A 25,907-nucleotide genomic window follows, 5' to 3' on the forward strand; every position below is an offset into this window, starting at 1 on the left:
TTTTTTTTTTGCATGGTAGCAAATTGCAGTGTACTATAAATCCCAAAATACACTGTCGATCTGGTAACTTCAGCCACATTGTTCATTAAGAATAAATCAAAAGATAATGCAATTAGCTAGAAGAAGAAAGTGAATAGAAAGCAATTTGCGCATTTAAACAGGCATTTTGCTATTCAGCAACATATTTAATACCTAGGAATTAGCAAACAATAGATACAGCATTTCATTATGCCCATATACAAAAATACAGTATAAACCTACAGTAATTTCTGAGAGCAGCTATTCCATCCACTGCCACATAGGCGCGCAACACTTTCACTGTCAAGGTGTAAAATTAGTGGCTCACGATCTTCTGTCCATCTTCCTTTCGCTAGATCTCTTCTCCTCTGCTTCCCTTCGTCTTTGTTGCCTGCAATTTTAAGCGAGTTTAAAAAAAATGCCAGCATGAAGCTGCAAAATGCCTATCAAACTGAAACAATAAAATAGTACAGAAGACCAGTCTATTACAATAGTTAAAAACCAAACCACATGAGCAGACCAGTTTGTCACTTGTGTTTATAAAATATATTGCAAATCCATCCCATCTGTTAAAACACTTGAATTATCACACAACACATGCCTTGTCCAGAAAACTATATGATTTCCTCGCTTCTCATTCAACTACTTAAAAATAACCTAATCCACAATTCAAAACTGTGTGTGTCCAACAAATCTCTTACATTGTCCAAACCTCAACTTGGAAGTATTTATCGTACCTGTTTACAGGTAGTACAAGAGTCTTCACTCCTCTTTACTTGAGTCCATAATTCTGTTGCATCATTATGTCAACTCCTGATTCCTAAGCTTTTGAAAAGTTACACCACCTCTAATCACAACTGCCATTAATTGAAAACAAAGTTTTTGCCAATCCAACCTCTATCCCCTGCCGCAAAAATTATGCAGGAAACTACTATTCACTTTTACATTAACATTATTGTTTTTCTATTCTGTATAAGTTTTGAAGAAGCTTACCTCAGAAAATGCAGGAAACTAATTGGAATAAAGATGTCCAAAAAAAATTATTGTAACATCACAATTATTGCTGTTGAATTTGTTTCTTACTTAAATTTCAGGGGCACCATCAGGTTTCTTCTGGGTTCGTGTCCTGTTCACGCAGCAGCTCCCCTCCCTCACTTTCACCAAAACAAAACAAAAATCCACTTACTCATGCATTGGACCTAAAAGTTCTTTAGTTATCTAATCTTAATTAAATTAGGATCTATGGAACGCATTTACCTAATCATTGTGTTGCACTTTCTTCTCTTCAAGAGTTGATTCAATTGGTTCATTCCACAAATGAAAATTGATTTAATTTTTATTTAAGTCATGCTTCATTACAATTTTGAGTGATTACAATCAAACAATTTCACATGATAATGACTTACTGGAATTTACCACCAGCTCTTAGCCTGAGTGGATGAGTATCATCATTTAGGTGTTTGGGAATCTAGGTTTTTGGCTAAAATGGCCAAAAAGCCAAAACACCTAGTCACATCACTCTACTTTTTTGCACGTCTTTTTGTAAAAAGCCAAAAAACCGACTAAAATCGTCAATTCCCAAACGAGCTCATTCAACTCCTGATTGGACATATGCTGTGTAACCAAACCAAACCAAACCAAGTGTGCCTAGAATATAGTTAAAAAAATAAAAAAAATTAATACTCTTCTGGCATTCTAGCAAGTATTTAGCAAATCTTCTTTTTGGTTTGAAACCATGCAATGCAGGAAAACAAAGTGGCAAAGATTATCCGTTCACTTTTGCTTCAAAATAACAAACTTTACCTAGGTAGAACCTCCAAGGTAGGAAGCTCAGCAAGTATGCCTCGCTGTACCTTGAATTCATATTTATTTTATAGCCTGATTGGCTCCTATTCCCATCTAACACTTTATCCATAACAGGATGGCAGATACAAAACTAGTTATTGCAAGGTTATGGGGACGAGTAGAAAGCCTAACAATACTTGCTCCTATACTAAGAAGCATGGACACTTCTAAAAAAGTAGCATATCCGTGTCATGTCCATGTCAGACACCGACACTTGTTGGACACTTCCCAACACGTGTCCGACACTCTTCAAAACATACTCTTATTTTTTAAAAAGTTTTTTAGATCCGTACTCTTCAGATACTTGGAAGACACACGTGTCTATCGCTTAAACAAACATGCAACTAATTATAAATTTGAACAAAATAAGTTAGAATACAATACGATAATAAAATAAAATCAATGTATATTTATAAAAATAAGTGTTATATTGAATTTTTTTTAATTATCTTTGAATAATACATTCATATATGTGACATATATAAAATTATATATTTCACAAGTGTCCATGTATCGTGTCTTTCATTTTTTTTTAAATTAGTGTCCGGTGACCGTGTTAGCTCCTATATTATTTACAAATGTTATTATTTCCATAACCCATACTTATGAGGTTTCTGGCGCAGCATTGACAACATTTCTCTAAAAATACCATACTTTAAACCACAAAATAGGGGTAAGCAAAGATAAACATTTAGGTATTAACATAGAACTTACGCGAAAGCAGTGTATCCAGTACCAGCATTAGCAGCACTTAAGAATGCTGCATGTGCGCCAGTTGCAGATACAGAATCCTGCCCTCCAGGAGGCAGCAGATTTCTTCGATCACCATCCACCTGAAAATAAGATGATTTACAACATTACTGATCATTACTTGTATCTTTACAAAATATATATATATATATATACATATAGATATAGCACTCATAGAAGACAGCTGATTGAGCCCGGTTTATTATATGTGAAGATGACAACCTTATCCCACTTTGACTTCTTATTTTGCCTGCCATCCCGAGCCACGGAATCAACTGCAGTTGGAACTGGATGCAACCCACCAGAAGCCACAGTTGATGCACCTACAAATAATAACAATCCACCCAAAAAAAAAAAAAAAAAAAACAGGTAATGACATGCTATGCAGACCACCAACCATAAATGAGAGAATGGAAAAAATCACATTACAGGTGATTTCTAGACCTGGAATTGGAATATTAATTTTTGGTGCCTGTGCAACCACTCCAGGTTGTGTTCCTCCTGTAACAAATTCAACCTTTTGATTCTTCTTCTTTTCTTGTTCCTTCCTCTCCATTTCACGCTTCATATCAACCTCTTCTTAAAAACATAGAAACCATGAGTGACTGGATTTTACGTTTGACAGAAATACAATAGCATTCACATTAAATTAGACATTGTCAAATAAGGAAGTTCAGAAGTGTACAAATTAATAAACGAAAGCTGCACATGAACTATACTATTCATAAAATAGTTCAGGCTTCGCTCAGCAGAAGCAGATTCAAGCTCATCAATTAGTGTTGATAAAAACAAAGCTGACATATGAATTTAAAACTGAATTATTAGATGATGCAGGCCATAAAAACTTTATATAAGAAAAAAAAAAAACAAACAAACAAACTCAACAAAACGTAAATTTAAAGACGTGGCAAAAATTGCAAATCAGTTTGCCTCAAGTTGAAACCATCTTGGACTTTCGCATAGTCCAGTTTGTAGTTAGTTTAGGATCTTATTATATGACTATTGAGTTTTAGATTAATCTAATAACTTATTAAGTCCTTTGGCCCCGTTTGTTTTCAGAGATACAATGGAAGGTATTCATAGTGAGGAGATTAAGTAAAATTGTGTTTGTTTTGATGATAATTGTTAGTATAGGAATTGTTAAATTATTTTTATATAAAATAACAAAACAAATAAAAAAATATAAAAAATTAAACATTAATATTTTAAAAAAAATTCCCAATATATAAAAAATTAAAAAAATTTCTAATCTCCTCACTATTTTTCTAATACCATCTCCACCTTCTCCATCTCAATCCCCCTTCCAACCTCCATCTATATCACCTCCTCCATCCTAATCCCCTCCCCAACTCTACAAACAAATACAACACTCAATAACCCCACCTCCATCCTAATCCCCTCCCATCTATTTAACCCCAAAACAAACCCTTTAAGTGTAATGCCCTCAAATTGTAGACAACAGACACTCATAACTCTCAACAGATATGCAGAAGCTAATTAACATAAATCTTTAAATCATGCAACTTTGCAAGCATTTCTCAGGACTACCTTCCATTTCATTGATTTCTACGAAGTATTACAAGACTGATATCACATGCATTAATACATTTATTAACTCCAAGCTATGAATCTATAGCATATGACAGATATATATATATATAAGAAATGAAAAGAAGAAAAGAGAAGTTCATGCAATGGCTACATATTTTCAAGACGATAATTGGTTACAACAAAAGTGGATCAATCCCAATAAATATAAAAGCCCTAGACTTGCACAAAAGATATTTACAAAAAAAAAAAAATTGAGCCTTCAACTCCGAAATCCTCACAAGCCAAGTCATTGGCAGATGCATACCATCAGCACCTGAGAGTTGGAATCCACATAGGGTGAACTAAAGCCTAATAGAGATTAATTTAATATACTGTATGATGCTTAACAAGGTCATAGAGTGAATGCACATGAATGCCTTTTACCAAAAGGATGTATTTTCTCTTTCAAATAATACAATGCCACGTTTATAAATCAATTCATAAACCGATACTTTTTAAAACAAAAAACAGGGTAGTGGATATACAACACTGAGAATCTCTAGGTACATGCAGTAGGCTAGACAATCACTACCAAAGCTATTTTACCGATACTAACCGGAAGGATCGGCACCTAACCGCGTGGGTTTCTGGACTTTTACCAAGGACACATAGGCCAACATAAATATAACCACGACACCCCCTAACCAGATTCACCAAAGTATTCACCATTTTTTTTCAAAAACAATGGGTTCGTTTGGTTTGTATTTCTGAAAAATTTTTGGGAAATTTTCTCTACAAATAAGTTTTTAAAAGTAATCAAACCAAACAAATTTTCCCAAAAAAATTTCTCAAAACTTGTAAACCAAACAAGTTTTCCAAACAAATCTCTCTCTCACACACATCAAATCAATCACTTTTTCCAAAACTCTCTCTCAAAATAATTTTCCAAAACATCTTTTGAAAAAAACCAAACCAAACAACTTTTCGTACTTTTTATCTCTAAAACACATCTCTCAAACACAAATCAAACATACCCAATACATTTTCCATGTATAAATATGAAACAATGTTCAAATGTAAGATGTATGAGCGAAATAGTTTTAATCAACCTAGTACTCATGTAATTTCTACAACAATTAAAACTATTATCCACCGATAGCCCAAAATAAATATCTCTATTCAAAAGATAAATTTCAAGAAAACAAATATGACCTTCTACTTTAAGGCTACATGGTTGGCATTGGGGCAAAGACAAGGCAAGGCTAAAAATCAAGATGTAAGGCTGGAAGTTAGGAGCAGTTACTGGTAGTTATCTCTAGATTGTTTTTAAGTCCCTAGGCAGTTGGGGGTGTCAACTACCATGCCACTTAGCATGCTTTCCTTGTATTAGTGGTTGTATTTTGTAACTGATTGTAAGCCATGGCCATGGAACTCGAAAATTTAGTCAAGTATTTTAAGAGTCTCCATTGGCATTCCTTTGTATTGTTGGCGCAATAATAAATGTTCAAAATTTCCTGTAAGTTGCCTTCTCCCTTACTTGTTCAAACTCATAGTGTGGGTGTATGTTGGAAATTGACTGAGACTAAATGTTAGAACTTAGTACCATCACAAGACTAAAAATTTATACTCTGAAAATTAGCCATGTGACAATTGGTATCAGAGCACGGTTGCTCATAAATGATGTCTTGTATGGATGATTTGAAAGAACGAGTGATGCGGTTGGAGAATCTGGTAAGTGCGCCCGCAGATGAAAGTCGCTCACTGACTGACCGGTTGGATACTGTGGCTGATGGCTTCCTTAGCCTTCAAACCGAGACAGCAGATCGGTTCAAGGAAGTGATGGCTGAACCTGAAATGCTTACTATGTTGGATGCTTGGAAAGACACATTGCAGGAATACTGACGAACTCTCCCTTATGAAGAAGGCTATCTGTGGGCATACGAATCATGGTGAGACCCCTATGAAAATTAAAGTTCCTGATCCTAAGGCTTTCAGTGGTACTCGAAGTGCCAAGGAACTTGAGAATTTTCTGTGGGACATGAAGTAGTACATCAAGGCTGCTCATGTGCAAGAAAGGGAGAAAGTTACCATCACAAGCATGTACCTTTTAGGGGATGCTAAACTCTGGTGGCATACTCGTATGGAGGACGATGCACGCCCTCAGATCGAAACATGGGAATCGTTAAAGAAGGAATTAAAGGAGCATTTCCTTCCTTGCAATTCATCTTGGGTTGCAAGGGAAGCCTTATAGAGACTGAAGATCTATGCAAGAATATGTAAAGCAGTTTAGTTCCTTGATGCTCAACATCAAGAACATGTCCGACGACAAGTTGTTTAATTTCATGTATGGACTTCAAAATTGGGCTCAGTTGGAACTTCGAAGGTTGGGGCTGAAGGATTTGCCTTCGGTCATGGCTGCTATGGATGGCCTGCTTAACTACAAACTCAGTCAAGCATCCACTTCAGAATCCAAGTCTTCCAAACATAAAAGGAAGGACAAGAGGAATGATAAGTAGACATCTGGGTTTAAGAAGGTGAAGGCAAGCTACAAGTCTAAGCAAAAAGGTAAGGAATCACAGAACAAAAGGGAAAAATCAAATTTTGGTTGCTTCATTTGTGATGGTCCTCACCATGCCAAAGATTGTCCAAAGCGGGAGAAATTGAATGCCATCGTCACTGAAAATGACAAGGATGGTTCAGACTTTGATGGCCCTACAAGAGTCAATCCGTTGCAATTGTTGAATACAATTCACTCAGATAAGGCCCCATTGACAGGGTTGATGTACATGGAGTTGTTGATAGGTGACTCTATTGTCTTTGCTATGGTGGACACAGGCACAACACATAACTTTTTGTCAGAAAAGATGGTGCAGTCCATTGGGTTGAAAGTTACCAAGTCCAAGCCAAATCAAGGCGGTGAACTCAGTTGCACAGCATGTGCACGGGATGGCTTCCGATGTATAAATTAGAGTTGGTGAATGGGCTGGACAAATTGATTTGAAGGTGGTTCCTTTGGATGATTTTGATGTCATTCTTGGGAACGACGTCTTTGTGACTGCAAAAGTGGCATTGATGCCATATTTGGTAGGATTACTGATTTCAGATGAACACAAACCTTGAGTTGTTAGTGGCTGTAACCGGCCAGACAAAGGCAAGGGCATGAAGAGAAAGACAGAAACATTGTAGGCCATGCAAGTCCACAATGGTTTGAAGATCAGGAACTCCAAAATGTTTGACCGCATGTTTGAAGAATATCTCTGAAGCCACATCAACAAGGCATACACATGGTGTAGATATAAAAATAGAATACTTAGAAAAACGATCAACAAGAACAAAAATTGAACGCATACCATCCACCTTTGGCAAACTAGAAATGAAGCCCATAGAAATGGAGACTCAAGGCTCCAGAATGAGAAGAGGCTGTAGTAAATCGGCTTCCTTTTTGTGCTCAATTTCGTCTTGTTGGCAGACCAAGCATGTCGTGACATACATCTCAATGTCATCTTTCATCTTGGGCCAGTAATAGGAACAAGATAGAAGAGCCAACATCCGCTTTACCCCCGAGTGACCAGCCCACTGCGGATCATGTGTTTCCCTCAGTAATTCCTGTCTCAATCCCCCATTGTTAGGAACAAATAATCTATCTCCTTTGGCATGGAGTAGATCATCTTCCAACCAATATCTGCGGACAACTCCCTCTTTCACTAGCTATACGAACTTCTAATAAGCGACATCCCCAACAGCATTCTCACGAACTCAGTCCAACAGATCTGACTCAATGGTAGAAATGACAGCCACATATTCCTCAACTACCTTCCTACTCAATGCATTCGCAACCTGGTTGTGCCAAACAGGTTTATGCTTCTACTCAAAGTCATACTCCTCCAAAAACTCTTGCCATCGAGCATGTCTAGGAGACAACTTTTTTCTGCATTTTGAAGAAAGTATTCACCACATTATCTGTTAAGATTTGAAACTTAGTCCCCAACAAATAAACCCTCCAAATGAGAAGACAATGTACCATTGCTGTCATTTCTTTCTCGTGGGCTAAATAGTTTTTCTCCGCAACATTTAACTTGCGATTTTCAAAGGCAACTGGGTGCCCCTCCTATACCAAAACGTCGTCAATGGCTTTGTCCAATGCATCAATATGCACTTCAAAAGGAAGTTCAAAATCCGGTAACCGCAACACCAGTTCAGTTGACACCGCAACTTTTAATTTGTCAAAGGCCACTTGACACTTCTCACTCCAATTCCATTTCTGATCCTTCTTAAGCAAATCAGTGAGTGGTGCGGTCTTTTTGGAGTAGCCCTCAATGAACTTTCTATAATAGTTGGCAAGACACAAAAAAGAACGCAACTCCGAAACGTTGCTAGGAGCAGGCCAATCTCGAATGGCTTGGACTTTCTTGCTATCCATCTTCACATGGCCTTTGCAAATAATTTGCCCCAAGAATTTGATCTCCCACTGGGTAAATTCACATTTCTCTTTCTTTACATATAATTGGTGTTCCTTCAACCGAGAAAACACAATACGAAAGTGGGACAAGTGATCATTCACTATAAATTACAATATCATGAAGCTAAACAACGAAACGATCAACATAATAAAAAAAAACATCATTCATTAAGTTTTCAAAATGTAGCAGGCGCATTTGTGAGTCCGAATGGCATAACAAAAAATTCATAAGACCCATATCTAGTAACACATGTAGTCTTGGACCCAAACAGATGATGATGTTCGTCCAACGATCGAATCGTGAGAATTATTAAAGGAGGACTTGAAAGAACAATTCCTTCCTTGCAACTCGTCTTAGGTTGCAGGAGAAGCGCTGAAGCAACTAAAACACACCGGTTCTGTGCACGATTATGTGAAGGAGTTTAGTTCGTTGATGCCTGACATCAACAACATGTCAAAGGAAGACAAACTCTTTAACTTCATGTCGGGCTTGCAAAATTAGGCACAGTTGGAATTGCGTCAATTGGGGGTTAGAGGAATGGTTTCAAGAAATGAAGGACAAGTCCAAATACAAACAGAAGGGAGAGTCCTCTTCACATTCAAAAAATGGTGGAAAATCGAACAAATGATGTTTTATATGTGATGGACACCATAGGGCGAAAGATTGTCCTAAGTGGGAGAAGTTGAATGCTATTGTGGCAGAAGACAATAGAAGGGATACAGATGGTGATAGCCCAACTCAGGTAAATCCCTTGCAATTGTTAAATGCAATTCATGCGGATAAGGCCCTTTCAACCAATCTGATGTACATTCAAGTGACATTAGGTGGTGGGGATGTTGTAGCTACCGAAGCCACCCACAACTTTGTTTCAGAAAAGGTGGTGCAATCTCTTAGTTTACAAGTTTCTGAAAGTCGAAGCCAAATCAAGTCCATAAACTCTGTTGCACAACCGGTACATGGAATGGCTTCCAAAGTGCCGATTAACTTGATGGTGGTGTCATTGGATGTTTTTGATGTCATCCTAGGAAATGATTTCTTTGTGACTGCCAAAGTGGCACTGATGCCTTATCTTGGTGCGTTACTTATCTCGGATAAACGACAAACCTTTGTTCTTAGCTGTGGTAAGCCAGACAGAGGCAAGGGCATGAAGAGGAAAACAAAGACACTGTCAGCAATTCAACTACATAATGGCGTTGGTGGCAGTTACAACTGTTGATTTGCTCTAGAATTGTCTTGGCCCATTGGCAGTTGGGGTGTTAACTGCTATGCCATGTGGCATGTTTTCCTTTATTTTTGTTGCATGTTTGAATCATCTGATTATAAACCTATAAATAGGCATGGCCATGCAAACTCAAAAATCATCAAGTGTTGGAGAGTGAGCATTTGGCTTTCCTTTGTAATTGTTGGTGCAACAATAAAGGTTGGGTTTTCCTGTAATTGTTGTATTGCTTTATCTTATATGCCTAACAAACTTAATTGTGTGTGTGAGTTGCATACATTGGTTGAGACTAAGTGTTAAGACTTAGTGCCATCATAGGAAAATTTTGCATCTCAAAATTAGCCCTTACTTAAAGGCAGCATGGTTGGCATTGGCGGCACCTTACGCCTATGCCCAACCAAGGCCAAGGCATGGTGGTGGCATGCCAAGACAGAAAGGTAGGAACATGATAAGTGTTGTGTGGCAGCAGCACTCAACCCTTGGCAAAGTGTGGGTAACATGGCACAAATGCAAGGCATTAATATGACTTGAATGTGGGCTGCAACATACTTGGAGGTTGAACACAATCAATGCGCAAGACTTAGTCTGCTGGCCAAGGCAACCAATTTCGTGGTTGGCTTGATGGGACAGACTGCAAGGCAGTTATTGGCAATTATGCATGTATGTTATACTTTTGCTGTGGCAAAGACAAGGCAAGGCTAAAAATCAAGAGGCAAGGCTGGAAGTTAGGAGTAGTTACTGGTAGTTATCTCCAAATTGTTTCTAAGCCCCTAGGCAGTTGGGGGTGTCAACTACCACGTCACTTATCATGCTTTCCTTGTATTGCTGGTTGTATTTTGTAACTGATTGTAAGCCTATATTAGGCATGGCCATGCAACTCGAAAATTCAGAGAGTCTCCATTGGCATTCCTTTGTATTATTGGTTCAATAATAAACCAATAGTCACAGGGCTAATTTTCAGAGTATAAATTTTTTGTCTTGTGATGGCACTAAGTTCCAACACTTAGTCTCAACCAATTTCCAACACACACCCACACTATGAGTTTGAACAAGTAAAGAGAGAAGGCAACACAATTTATAGGAAATTCTCAACCTTTATTATTGCACCAACACTACAAAAGAAAACCAAATGCTAACTCTCCAACACTTGATGATTTTCGAGTTTGCATGGCCATGCCTATTTATAGGCTTATAATCAAAAAATTCAAAATTCAAATAGGCAACAAAGATAAAGGAAAACATGCCACATAGCATGGTAGTTGACACCCCTAACTACCAAGGGCTAAGACAATTTTGGAGTAGACCAGCAGTTGTAACTACCACCAATTGCCCCTACAATTCTGCCTTGCATGTCCCCAGCCAGCATGATTCGATCTTGCATAACTGCCGCTGTCAGCATTGTCTTGGCCTAGCATAATTGCTCAGAACCACCCAATAATTCTGCTACCTTGTCTATGCCTTAAACAAATTCAAAATGCCCAAGTTGCCAACCAAACAGAGCCTTAAGTGCCATCTGTTAGTCTTAGTCAAGCCCTCTGATTGTATCCAACCCCCAAGTGTGTTGCAATCAACATTCAGGTCATGTTAATGCCTTGCATTTGCCATGCTGATCACACTTTGGCCAAGGGTTGAGGGCCGCCGCCGAACGACACAGCCCAATGCCCACCTTGTCACTTTGGCATTCCTCCCTCATGTTGCGGTCCAGGTCTAACATACGTCCAAGGCGCCACCAAATGTCAGGCTGCCAGCTCCCAAACCCCACCAGAAGAAGCCAACGTCCTCGTTGGTAGGGTCTTCAAATACTCTTGAACTTGTTTCTCAAATTGCCACAATGTAACATCCTTTTCCCAACCAACATCTGAATCAGGTAGACCTTTCCATTTCACCAAGTAATGGGTCCTCCTATTCTTCTTGCTCATGTCCTCCGTCTAATGTTCCAAAATTCTTTCCACCTCATTGTCGAGCTGTTCCCAAATCACAGGCAAGGTTCTCCTCGCTGGCTTTCTTCCAGCATTGACCATATCTTCATGATGTGCCTTAAGGAATCTTATATGAAAAGTTGGATGGATCTTCAACCTGTCCGACAATATCAGTCTACAAGCCACATTTCCCACCCGCTTCATGAGGCCATCATATTTAGGAATTAGGCCTCAGTGTGCTGTCTTCTTGTTGATTTTCTTCCAAATCTGAGGAGTCAATTTCAACATCACCTTATTGAAGTCTAGCAGTCTCCTTCTTTTGTCAACATATTTCTTCATGCAATGTGAGGCTTTAGACAAGCTATCATTTGCCTCTTCCAACAACTCTTGCTTGGCATTGGCAAACCGATAAGCAGTGGAACATCTCCCTCACATTTTCTATTTGGCCACCTCATGAGGAGTCAGGGCCTGCTGTCCAATTGCTAACTCAAATGACTCATGCCTGTTGCAAAGGATCTTTGCAAGTTATGGCAGAATTGTGCACTGTCAAGTAAGTCCACCCAATTTTTCTGACTTGCTGTGACGTGGTGCCTCAAATATTCCTCTAGCAAACCATTCATCTGCTCTGTCTGACCATCAGTTTGAGGATGAATTGCTATAAAGAATTTTAACTCTCATCCCATCAAATTGAACAATACTGTCTAGAACCATCCAATAAAAAGTGTCCCTGTCATTCACAACATCCTCAGGAACTCCAAAATGTTTGACCAAATGTTTGAAGAATAACTCTGCAGCCACATTAGCAGGGCATGCATGTGGTGCGAGTATAAAGATAGAATACTTAGAATTGATCAACAACAACAAAAATTGAACGCATACCATCCACCTTTGGCAAACCAGAAATGAAGTCTATGGAAATGAAGACCCAAGGCTTCTCCGGAATGGGAAGAGGCTGTAGCAAACCGGCTTCCTTCTTGTGCTCAATTTTGTCTTGTTAGCAGACCAAGCACGTCTTGACATACATCTCAATGTCATCTTCCATCTTGGGCCAATAATAGGAACGAGATAGAAGAGCTAACATACGCTTTACTCCTGGGTGACCTACCCACTGTGGATTATGTGTTTCCCTCAGTAATTCCTGTCTCAATCCCCTATTGCTAGGAACAAACAATCTATCTCCTTTCGGCATAGAGTAGATCATCTTCCAACTAGTATCCGTGAACAACTCCCTCTTTCACTTCTTGTGCCAATTTCTGATAAGCAGCATCCCCAACAGTATTCTTGCGAACTCAGTCCAACAGATCTGTCTCAATAGTTGAAATGGCAGCCACATTCTTCGACTGTCTTCCTACTCAGTGCATCAGCAACCGTGTGCCTACCAGGCTTGTGTTTCCACTCAAAATCATACTCTTCTAGCAATTCTTGCTACCAGGCTTGCCTTGGAGACAACTTTTTCTGCGATTTAAAGAATGTATTAGCCACATTATCTGGCAAGACCAAAAATTCAGTCCCCAACAGGTACACCCACCAAGTAAGAAGGCAATGCACCACAGCAGTCATTCCTTCTTGTGCAGTGAATAATTCTTCTCCGCAACATTTAACTTTCTACTTTCAAAAGCCACAGGGTGTCCCTCCTGCACCAAGACTTCACCAAGTGCTTTGTCTGAGGCATCAATGTGTACTTCAAAAGGCAACTCAAAGTTGAGCAAACGCAACACTGGTTCGCTCGCCACCGCCATCATCAATTTGTCAAAGGCCGCTTGACAACTAACGGACCAATGCCAAGTGTGATTCTTCCACAACAAATCAATAAAGGGAGCAGCCCTCTTAAAATATTCCTCGATAAACTTCGATAATAATTTGCCAACCCAAGGAAGGATCGCAACTCTGCTACATTGGTGGGTGGAGACCATTCCACTATAGCCTACACCTTCTTACCATCCATCTTGACATGACCTTTGCAAATGATATGCCCAAGAAACTTAGGTTGCGTTTGGTAGAGTTTTGTAAATATGATTTGAAAGTATGAGTTGTATTTTGAGTTTGTGAGTTGTGAAATTATGATTTGAGTGTAGAAAATTTGTTTGGTTATGATTTTTGAATAGCGTGTTGAATTGAGTATGGAATTGAGTTTTGAAAGTTTGATTTGACATGTGAAGTAAGAAAATTTGTTTGGTTATGAGTTTTGGAAAGAGTTTTCAAAACTTAATTCAAATTATTATAACTCATAACAAAACATACTACTTTCACACTATTGAAAATTCTGATCAACACTAATAACCAAACTCTTTTTAAAATTCAATTAAAAAAAAGTATTATTAACAGAAAATAACATTAATCAATTTTTTAATTGAAAATACTACAAAGGAAATAAATTTTTTTTCAAAATAAATATTCAAAAAATTTAAATCATAAATATTTAAATAATTTAAATAATCTAAAAAATTTAATAAGTAAAAAATTAAAATAAATATTCAAAAATTTAAATAATTTAAATATTCAAAAAATTTGAATAATTTAAAATGTAAAAATTTTAAATTTAAAAACAACTCTACATTCAAATCGTAACCAAACACATAAAACAAAAGTCAATTAGGAAATTATTTTTAAAACTCATAACCAAACACATAACTCGAAACTCCATACTAGTTTCACAACTCTACACTCAAATCGTAACCAAATATATAACAAAAAAATTAAAATATTTAAAAATATTTTTATAAAATAGAGTTTGAATTTATTTTTATAAAATATTTTAAAATTTAAAAAATTAGAATCGTAATATTTTGAAATTAAAATATTTAAAAATATTCAAAAAAATTAAAAAATTAAAAAAAGCATAACATATTTAAATATTAAAATATTTAAAATCTTAACAAAATTAAAATATTTTTAAAATATTTAAATATTTAAAATATTTAAAAAATTAAAATATTGATTTGAATTGAGTTTTGAAAACAATTTTGAATTATGTGTTTGGTTATGAGTTTTGAAAAGTAATAATTATGTTTTAAATTGAGTTTTAAGAAATGGGTGTAGAATTATGATTTGAAAGCTCCAAACAAACAATACACTCAAATCAATGGGTGGAACCATATTTTGAGAGGCTTTCCAAACGGAGCCTTAATCTCTTTCTGAGCATACTCGCATTTTTCCTTTTTTGCATATAACTTGTTTTGCCTTAATCATGCAAAAACCATTCGAATATGGGTCAAATGATCCTCCAAGGATTCACTATAAATTACAATAGCATCCAAACAAACTACTACGAACTGATCAACATAGTCATGGAACACATCGTTCGTTAGATTACAGAATGTTGTTGGAGCATTGGTTAAACCAAATGGCATAACCAAAAACTCAAAAGACCTATACCTTATTACACAAGCGGTCTTAGACTCATCCCCTTCAGCCACTCTGACTTGCCAATACCTAGATTTTAGATCTAACTTGATGAAGTAGGTAGCCTTGCACAAACAGTCGAACAGGTGTACCACCAAAGGAACTGGATATTTATTTTTGATTGTCACTTCGTTCAAGGCACGATAGTCCACACACATTCGCAAGGTCCCATCCTACTTTTGGAAGAGCACCGGGGCACTGTAAGGGGCTTTGGATGGTTGCACCAACCCCATATCTAACAAGTCCATTAATTGCTTTCGCAATTCAGCTAGTTCCATATGAGACATTCTGTAAGGTGCTTTTGCAGGAGGCTTGGCACCCAGAACCAACTCTATCTTGTGATCAGTGGTACGTTGAGGCAGCAAAATTTTTTAGAGAAGTATGACTTCGAGTGAAAGCATAAGCCTGGTCAACACAACCAAGTTGCGGATGCATTGAGTAGGAAGGTGGTTGAGGAATATGTGGCTGCCATTTCTACCGTTGAGTCAAATCTGTTGGACCGAGTTTGCGAGAATACTATTGGGGATGCCGCTTATCAGAAGTTGGTACAACAAGTGAAAGAGGGAGATGTTCACAGATACTAGTTGGAAGATGATCTACTCCATGCCAAAAGAGATAGATTGTTTGTTCCTAGCCAGTGTTGTGAAAGGCGCACCTAGGCGCCAAGCGCGACGAGGGGCAGAGGCTGCAACTAAAGGGACCCAAGGCAAGGGTGATGTGGATGAGTCGTGTGCCTTGGCTGAGCCTTAGGTTAGGCGTGAAAAGGCTCAAGGCGACGCTTAAGCATGCCTTTTTATTTTTTTCCCCCCTGATGCTTATCTAATGGCTCTGATATGAGTTTGAAAGGGTGCAACCACATAGGATTGTAACTCAAAAAACTCAATACCCAAATCAATCAACAACTGAAAGCCCTACAATCGATCGAAGAAAGCTTGAGGTGTTGTCTCTTTTCTTCCTCTAGGCTCGTCGCGACTTCGTCTTTGCTGGGTGACTGCAACTTCGTCTTCAGGTTCGTCTTCTTCTTCTTCTTCGCTGCTAAACTGAACTGTTTACACCAAAAACTTCCTCTCAAATATCTTGGTTTACCTCTTGGGGCAAATCCTAGGAGAAAGAAAACCTGATAACCTGTGGTGGATAGAATAAAGCTTAACTTAGCATCATGGAAAAGAAAACTACGTAGATTGACTTTGATTAAGTCAATGTTATCAAGTCTCCCAACCTTCTATATGTCTATCTTTAAATTGCCTGAAGGGGTATTGACAAGATACAAGCTGCCTTTCTTTGTGTGTGTGTGTGTGTGTGTGTGTGTGTGTGTGTGTGAAAAGGAAGGTTCATATGGTTAATTGGAAGAAGGCAACAAAAATGAAAATCGAGGGTTAGGAGTCAGAAAGATAAGGGAAATGAATGAATGCTTGTTGGTAAAATGGTGGTGGAGGTATGGAGTTGAAGATGAAGCTCTGTGGAAACAAGTTATAATTTGCAAATATGGTTCTGAAGGAGGTACCAGTTATGAGTGGTGGCGGAAACATGTCAACACTACGGAATGATATTGTGTCTGTTGCTATGACTAATCCAGTGGTGTTTAATTTCTTTGTATCTAATTCAAGGATAGTGGTTGGGAGTGGAAATGGGACTCAATTCTGGACAGACAAGTGGGCTTTGAACATATGAATTAAGGATGAATTTCCTAGATTGTTCAGTTCGTCAGTAGATAATGAAGGCTCCCTCATGATGTTCTACAATAGAAGAGGTGAGTCAAGATATTGGAATTTCTCTTTTAGAAGGCCTCTCCAAGGTTGGGAGAAAGAAGAGGTTGGCCGGCTCCAAGATTTGTTTATTGAAGCTCCAGCTCCTTGGGAAAATTGTCCTGATGTACTTAGATGGAATGCATCTTCTTCTGTCCAATTTACTGTGGCATCTGTTAGGTTGGATGAGTTAGGTGAGATTGTGAAGGTGAGGGTGGCTCTATTGTTTAAATTTAATTCAAAAGGGGTGCCATATTCAGTGCATGACATAGTCTCTAATCTTAGGCAGGTCAGGTATTGTCAGAGAGGTGGGTGAAGGTGTTTTTCTGCTGGGAGGGTGTTCAGTGGGGCTGGATGATAGTTTTCTGATTTTGTAAAACAGCGGGGGGCTGGTGCTGCTGCTTTTGTGGTTGCTGCTTTTGTAGTTATTGGGTTAGGTTGTGCATTTGGGTTTCAGTTTCGCTTGTTCTTTCTTGTTGTTTGGCTCAGAGCAGGGTTGTTTTGTGTTTTGGTCTGAGATTGTTGCTGCTGTTTTTTGTTGTTGTAGGCTTTATTTGCGCTTGAGCTTTGTTGTCTTGTATTTTATGGCTGTTTTGTAGTTTAACTAGGTTGGCTACTCACCAACTCTTGGCATTTGTGCTAGCAAATGATTGGGACCGCTTTTCAATGCCAACCTAGTTGGGATCATCTAGCTTTGTTGTGATGCTCTGAGCACTCGCCATTTTCCTTGATTGATGCAACTTAAATTTATCTTGTTCAGTTGTTTTTCATCAATAAAGGTTCTCTTTTGTTGATCAAAAAACAAAAAAAAAAGGGCCACAAAAACCAACATGTGAACTATTAATCTAATAAACAATTATTATGTATAACCAATGTTTTAAAAACCAGACCGGTGAGTGAACCGGAAAAAGGATCAGGTGGACGGGTCACCGGTTCAACCGTTGGGTTGAACCAGAATTGAACCGTGACGTCATAAATATATTAAAATTACATTTAAATAAAAATATAAGTAATAAAATTATAAATTAAAAAAATTAAATAATCTTAAATATTTCTCCTAATACTTTTTTTACTAAAAAATATAAAAATATATTTTAAAATATTATTCACCTTGTTTGTTTCCACTTTTCAAAAAACATTTTTCAGAAAATTATACTTTCTTATTTTCCGTGTTTTTTTGTTTTTACTGAATTTTTTTAATATTTTAAGTAATTTTTTTTACTTTTTAGACACACCTAACATAAATATACCTAAAAAGTAAAAAAATTGTAAAAAAAATCTTTTAAAAATTCATTAAATACCAAAAATACAAAAAAAAAAATACAATAATTCAGTACATTTTTTTGTATTTTTATGTATTTATTAATTTTTTAAAATATTTTTTCACAAATTTTTTACTTTTTAGATACATTTAAGTAAGGTGCATCTAAAAAAGTAAAAAAAATGTTTAAAATTTAAAAAATATTCACTAAAAACAAAAAATACAAAAATAAAAAAAGTCAATTTTCAAAAAACTTAATTCAAAAAATTCAAACAAAACACACTGATTAATTTTAATTTTGGAAGAAGAAATCAAATATTCAATATTCCCTCAATATGATTTTAATTCAAATAATTTGATTCAAAGAAGAGCAAAAATTTTGGGAGGATATCAAAATTTAAGTTTCCCTCCAATAAATTTGATTGAATCCCACATAGATTTCTTAAGTTTTTTTTGAAAGAATTTTTTTCTTATAAATAGATAGAGGCTTTCACAATAATTTCAAACTCTCAATGGGATTCCTCACAAGAGGAGACCCTTAAAAGAAAGTTTCAAATTAAAATTTTCTTATATATATATATATATATATATAAAATAAGAAAGAAAAGAAAGAATAAAAAAAAATGAAAAAAAAAAGATGAAAATCCAATTTTATTGACCCGGTGAACCACCCCCGGGTCAACCGGTTTTTCCGGTTCTCACAAAAAAGGCTGGTTTTTTATGTCGAACGGTTTAGTGGGTGTATCCGGACCGGAACCCCAACCAGTAGATGGTTCAACTGGTCGAACCAGCCGGTCCGGTCCGATTTTTAAAACCTTGTGTATAACTAACATGAGACCATTGCTGTGTCATTGTTTACATCTGTATGTGCATCTGTAGTTCGGAAAAAGAGAGAAGGAATACAAGTAACTGTTACTGACCTATTTCATCATAGTAGTCGCTTTTGTCATATCCATGGGGGTCGAATACATCTTTACTGAAGCAAGAACCTATCTGATCAATATCTTGATACGTCACTGCATGAAGCAAGAAGTCAGGATTTCGATACTCCTTTTTATTACGCACTTCTGCATTGTAGCTTTTGCCAAGTCGCTTGAGGTAAAGAAATTTGTTAATTTTCTCCTGCATTTAGAAAAACATAAAGTAAAAGATTTCAGGACAACTAACATCAGCAACACATTTAGAGTAGCCACATTATAAAATGAGTTCAACAACATTAAGTTACAGGCAAAAACATAGTTAGAACGATCTACTCAGTCAGTAACTAATCAATACTCAAGGATTGGTGATACAACATAGCAGTATCACATCCAATGAGCAATCTCAATTTATGGTAGGAACCACAACATTATTGGGTTAGTGGGAGACAAGACTTTCCACCTAATCCCATTTGCAGTTCTTTATTGGCCAGTGACACCGTGTAGAATGGTGTACGATGGTATCACCATTACACTCAATACATTCTCCATTAATAGACCCCGAAGAGGGAACCTCTAATCAATCACATGAAAATTGGGTATCAAGACCACAATCCTGACCCTTGCTACTTATCAAAAATTGCTTAAATTAAAAGAAAATAATGAAATCACTGGGTACCAGAAATACCAATCATCCAACTGACTTATCTAGCTCAAATTTTAGCAGAATTGGCCTGAGCCTCTCATCAACCACTGGCACAAAACAAGGTATCTATTACAGTAGTTTGTTCACAAGTTGTTTTCAACAGAAGCACATCACAAAAATAATAGAAATAAAAAATAATAATTAAAAAGAAAAAAAAAGTAGGAAAGAGAAAATCTAGATAGGCCCCATGTAGGTCATTACGTGTTTTATTTGAAGCTTTATTTCTTTAGGAGGGGTGTTATCAAGGGAATTCTTCCAGAAATATTTTCTTTCTATGAAAAGTGTCCAAAGAAATATCAACCAAACTGTGACATTGGATCAGGCAAAATAAATCCACCTTAGCCAACCATAGAAAAATGAAACTCTAAATAAATACGATACGTCTAGTTTACAAGCCATTAATGTTGGAAGAAGAATAGAACAAACAGGAAATACCCAGTGAACAAGCCTCCCGCTTTACAGCAGGGAAGCAATAAATAATAATAACTATTCTGAAGAAGGCTTATATTCCTCTTAATTCTCAGGAGCCTCTTTCTTCCTTAACTTTCAAAGCATGTATTCTAACTGCTCCACAAAATTGCACGAAACAACAAACTCACATAGAAACATTATACGTTGTGCCATTACTCCCATAAGGAAAGATTCTTCAGCCTTCACTTATCTAGAATATGAATACAAGAAGTACATGGTAGATATCCAAGTCTGCAAAGGTTAGATTTTGACCATAAAAGTTAAATTGTTCAAGCAGGAAACTTTGCACCCCATGTTGAAGCCCTATATACATTAAACATCTCATGTAACCAAAACTTGTTTACTAAATCTGTATTTGCACTTTAACCAAAGAAGTAAGCCACCTAAACCAATAGAAGTTAAAATGTTCAAGCAGGAAACTTTGCACCCCATGTCGAAGTCCTATATACATTAAAAATCTCATGTAACCAAAACTTGTTTATTAAATCTGCATATGCACTTTATCCAAAGAAGTAAACCACCTAAACCAATGTAGATGCCCTCAACTAGTGTGGTGGTTCAATACCTTGCTGCCACATTTTTCCAAACTAATGTAAAAGCTAAGGGACTTACACCACAATGGGAGTCAGCAAGGTTGAATCGCAGTTAGATACTTTTTTCAAATGAGAAGAGAAGTAGCCTAGCATAGGACTTCAAAAGGTTGCAAAAGCACTTGGCCTTACAGTGAGACTTCAAATTACCCTACTTCTAGGACTCACCAAGATGGGATACTTCAAATTAACCAAGGCATATGCAGATGGTTGGTTTATTGGGTAAACCCAATCAGCCCAAAATGCTTACATTTTCCACAGCATCCCAACCATCCTATTTTCAAGTAGCTATAGTTACAGTTCAATCACATATCCAGAACGAGCTTAGTTTTCTAGGAAAAATATCACAGGGCAAACTGTCAAAACTAAGAAGCACAGACATGGATATAGACATGGACACGGAACACAGAAATTTCAAAAAAATGGAGACACAGACACGGCAGGACACGATAATAAAATATGGTTTCATATATTTTTATTTGCTACCTAGATTAATATTACATCAGCCAACAATCAATATTAACAAAAACTAACTTTAATTCTATATTTTATTTTTTATTATTTTTTTTAAATTTAAATTAACACTTACAGTTTATAGAAAAAAAATAATAAACATTCAACATTTATCAAAAGTACTAAAGAAAATAGGGGAAAAGACACCTTGGCAGTCCTAGTGTGTCCCCGGTGTGTCCCCTGAAAATAAATTAATTAAATAAGGGGACATGCCATGTGACGTGTCCCATTCATGTCCCCACCGTGTCCGTGTGCCCGACACAGATACGGCACTTGTTTTGAAGTGTTAGTGCTTCATAGAGTCAAAACTATTCTAGGTATTGAAATGTAAACAATAAAGAGCCATGGAAGCAATTGAATCTGTTTAGACTTTAAAAATTGATATGTCATGAAAGAGGAAGGGAACATCAAGGTCCAAAGCTACAGACAGACATATGATGAAGCATTTTGAGGGAACTCATTTCAAAATATCGAAGTTCTGTACATATTGTAAGTTTTCAAATATCAACTACCAACAAGAGAACACCAGTTCTGAAGGCACTTACTTGCAGTTCATCAGAGCACTTAGCCTTTGGTGGTGGGGGAAGAAACCTGTCCAACGGATCAACATCCTTAGGAAATTCCACAGAAACTGTAACTGTTTCCTCGATCACAGTAGTTTCTGATTCATTCACAGCATAGTTCATTGGGTGAGACTCTGATGCGTCCAGTTGTTCAGATAATTGAGGAGTAGTAGCCTGACTGCTAGGTGTTACAACCAAGGCAGTTCCAGGAGGCGTTTTTTCATGAACGTCAACTACAAATGAAAAGAATTTATAAACATACAGACTAAGAGAAAGCAGAATGTCAAGAAAATTTTCAAAATAGGAAACTCCCACCCATCTTCTCTACCATTATCTAAAAGTTGTGTATGTTAACCCAGCAAGTGTAAATGACCCAATCAATCAGTCCACCAGTAACAAATAATTTTAATTTTCTTTTACCCTGGTCATTCAAAAACTGTCACATAAATTAAAATATAAAGTTTCTCCTATATCAAGCTTGGATAGTTTCGCAATTGCAATATAAAGTTTCTGCAATCACCAAAAAGCCGTGTATCTTAAGCCAACAAGTATAAGTGACCCAATCAATCATTCATTTAGCAACAGATAACTATGATTTATTTATCATTGTCATGTAAAAACTGTTAAAATTAAATGCAATATAAAGATTCTGCAATATCAAAATTGAATAGTTTCACAATTGTCATAAACCTGCTAAGAATAGCTGCGACTCCAAAATTATCAGTCCACAACAAAAAGTAAATTTTTTTTTTCAATAGACATCCAAAAGCAGTTAATCATCGTGATAAAAAGTTTCTGCTAAACAAAAGTTTGATTAGATTTGTAAAATCCCTTTTTACCAGAAACAAAGATAAGTGTCCATGAACGAGCACTACTTACTGAACAATGACATAGATTCTCCAAAGAAAGAAACTGTCAACCAAGAAAAGGATAAATCCTATATATAATTCCATGCTATTGTCACCAAAAAGTAATAAGCACTTTTCAAATGGAAGAGGAGGGCAGAGAGAAGGATTCCATTTCCTGTCATGCCATGACATAGTGATGTAAACCTGGACTTCATGAGAATTTCTGTGAGTACATGATGGACAAATGGAAATGTTGATATTTCTTTTTATTTTCGTACATGAAAAGATAGAAAACGATAAACAGACAGAAGAAAGAAGACAAAAGTAGAGAGTATAGATAGAAATATGGGGCAAAAGAAAGGTCAAGAGGAGATAAGAATATTGAATAACAAACAGAGGACATATGACAAAGAAGAGAAACAGATGAGGACCCCAAAGAGAGGGCACAAGGAAGTAGTGAGAGAAATAGAGAGAGCAAAACTTTTTCAAATGATCTTTCAAAATTTATTCATATTTTAGGGATAATTTCCTATTGTGACATAATACCCAGATATAGGCTTCATATAAAACCCTAAAAGTATGGAAAAACCGTCTAAACTCATCCGACCAACATGATGACAGATAAAGCATTGAATCTTATTCCCAAAGTCACAAAAACTACCTAAATCTTGAAAATCAGTAGCACCCAAGTTGATTCAGCATTCCTCTCTAAGGTTAAGAAATCACACACTCCATAAAAAGCAAAAAGTCGGGACACCTGCTTCTGAACCTCAATTCTCAGTCACTAAGAAGAACAGATATGGATACGAATAAGGATACATTTTGAAAAATCAAGACATTGACATGGCAGGGATACATCAAAAACTTTTTTTTTTTGTTCATAAATATACATCAAAAACATATTAACTGGCAAACAACAAAAAATAATGGAAACCTAACTAATTGAACATGAAGAAATAACTCAATCCATAATTTAAACATCATTATTTAACATACAAAATACTACTTTGTCAATCAAAAACCATTCACTTTGTTTGGTTCTGATTTTCAAGAAACAGTTTTCAAAAAATTTTACTTTTTTATTTTCCGTATTTTAATATTTTCAATATTTTTTTAATGTTTAAGCAAATACTTTTTTTAATTTTTAGGCACATCTAACATAAATAACTTTAAAATGTATAATATTTGTGAAAAAAATCTTTAAAAAATACACTAAATACCAAAAAATACAAACAATACAAAAAAATATTAAAATTCAGTACATTTTTCGTATTTTTGTGTATTTATTAATTTTTAAAATATTTTTTCACAAATATTTTACTATTTAAATGCATCTAAATAAGGTGTATCTAAAAAAGTAAAAAAATTTGCTTAAAATTTAAAAAATATTCACTAAAAATAAAAAAATACGAAAAATAAAAAACTCAATTTTCAAAAAATTGAACTTAAAAAACTGAAATTAAACACACTGATTATTACTGTATCACAAATGTCAAAAGCATTTAACTTAATAATAGATAGTTCATCCATAAAAAATAAATAATCACAAGTGAAATGTGTCCGAGGCCGTGTCCGGAGGCAAGACACGACTATGGCAACTACTTTGAAGTGTCCATGCTTCATAGCACAGAAGGTCCAACCAAGAAACTATGGAAGTTGAACAATAGATACTATCAATAGTAATTGCTAGTGATCCTTACATACCATTAGTTGTTTGAAGCTGCGAACTAATCATGACGGCACCAGTGCCCACGATCTCTCCCTCCTGTCAAAAGAAAGAAGAAGAAAAAAAAATAGCAATAACACATTATTTAAACTAAACACCTTAAAGAAATTCAAGAAAATTCAAAAAAAAAATAAAAATAAAAAGCAAAAGCAAAATTCCCAATACCAAGTGCAAATACATACATGTACGCAACCACATAAATACCTCAGCTTCGGGAGACAATGCGACTTCGTCATGGCCATAATCCACAATAGTTAGCCTATGCATTACAGTTCTACTCGATTCCATGAGAACCAGTTGTTGCGGCGGTGGCGGCGATGAGAGAGATGGAGTTAGAGGCCGAGAATTGGTGGTTGGCTTTGGGGTTGAATCGTCATTGGACAGTGGTGGTGTGTCATCATTGGCCGAATCAACGACTCTCTCTTCGCTCGTGTTGTTCTTGGAATCATCTTCGTTGTTCAAATCCATGTTATCATTGGCGTCATCGTTTGGGGGTTCTTGGTGTTCCATATCTTCCATTTCGTCGTCATCGTCAGAGTATGTGGAGGAGATTAGATTAATACCTTCTGATTCTCCTCTCCGTGCAGCCATTTGAATTAGGGTTTTCTGATAAGAAATTGATTAGGAGAATTAGGGTGTGATTTGACTGAGATTCAATTAGGTACTCCATTACACAGAAATGATGCAGAAGTTGCTAATACACATATACATACATACAGAGATAGAGAGATTCATACCTTGTTGAGAAGGCGATTTTCGAACAGCAGTGAGAAAAAACGAATTTTGAAGAGAGAGAGAGAGAGAGAGAGAGAGAATTGTTTTCCAAAGAGGAAGAGAGTAATCCAAGGCGTATCGAATTGAGAGAAAGCCCTAGCTAGATACACAGTGGTAATGTTCTTGCAATTGACTTAAGAGTGAAAGCCCTAAACAGTAGGGTAATCCAACCACAAGTACAATTCTACTTGGCAAGAGTATCAATCGACCATTGGGAAATAGCAAACATGGATGGAGCTGCAAATCAGACCCACACCCACACACACTCTCTCTCTCTCTCTTAAAAAAAAATAAAAAAAATAAAATAAAAAAAATAAAAATTTCCGGGCAGGGTTTCTATAGATATATATATATATATATATATATATATGTGTGTGTGTGTGTGTGAAGGCATAAGGGCTTTTAATTAGGAGTTATTGGTTGCGTTCGGTAGAATTTTGTAATTATAATTTGAGAGTATGAGTTGTATTTTAAATTTGTAAGTTTTCAAATTATGATTTGAATGCGAAAAATTTATTTGGTGAAAGAGTTTTGAAAATAATTTTAAAAAGAATTTTGAATTGAGTGGAGAATTTTTGATGCGACATTTGATATTTGATATAAAAACTTACAATTTATAACCAAACATACAATTCAAAATTCTATTAAAA

At 36.3% G+C, this 25,907-nt stretch overlaps 1 protein-coding gene across 7 annotated transcripts; it reads right to left on the reverse strand.

Moving 5' to 3' along the window:
* Positions 1–92: 92 nt before the first annotated feature.
* Positions 93–25,538, reverse strand: LOC114259403 (uncharacterized). Of its 7 annotated transcripts, XR_014358752.1 has the most exons (11): positions 25,221–25,538; positions 24,688–25,089; positions 24,462–24,522; positions 21,892–22,142; positions 19,070–19,271; positions 3,043–3,192; positions 2,836–2,936; positions 2,578–2,696; positions 1,102–1,172; positions 756–875; positions 93–409 (listed from the first exon to the last, which is right to left on the reverse strand). XR_014358752.1 is itself a non-coding variant. In XM_028199428.2 (9 exons), the coding sequence occupies exons 2-9, from the start codon at positions 25,072–25,074 to the stop codon at positions 343–345; spliced, it is 1,320 nt and encodes a 439-aa protein (XP_028055229.2). In that variant the 5' UTR covers positions 25,075–25,089; positions 25,221–25,538; the 3' UTR covers positions 93–342. The 7 variants fall into 7 exon arrangements, 5 of the variants coding, with proteins under 5 accessions (XP_028055229.2, XP_082768696.1, XP_028055223.2 ...); XR_014358753.1 differs by lacking the exon at positions 1,102–1,172; XM_028199428.2 differs by lacking the exons at positions 756–875; positions 1,102–1,172 and having other exon boundaries at positions 3,058–3,189.
* Positions 25,539–25,907: the final 369 nt, after the last annotated feature.

The sequence above is a fragment of the Camellia sinensis genome, unplaced genomic scaffold, assembly GCF_055761805.1.
Source record: "Camellia sinensis isolate YWXY unplaced genomic scaffold, ASM5576180v1 Unanchor4, whole genome shotgun sequence".
NCBI lineage: Eukaryota > Viridiplantae > Streptophyta > Magnoliopsida > Ericales > Theaceae > Camellia > Camellia sinensis.

Coding starts and splice junctions, on each gene's coding strand:
- LOC114259403 (XM_082912569.1), bottom strand. CDS start 25,074: ATGGCTGCACGGAGAGGAGAATCAGAAGGTATTAATCTAATCTCCTCC. Junction 2,937..3,042: donor TCCAGGTCTAGAAATCACCT/GTAATGTGATTT, acceptor TATTATTTGTAG/GTGCATCAACTGTGGCTTCT. Junction 2,697..2,835: donor AGAAGTCAAAGTGGGATAAG/GTTGTCATCTTC, acceptor TCTTATTTTCAG/GTGGATGGTGATCGAAGAAA.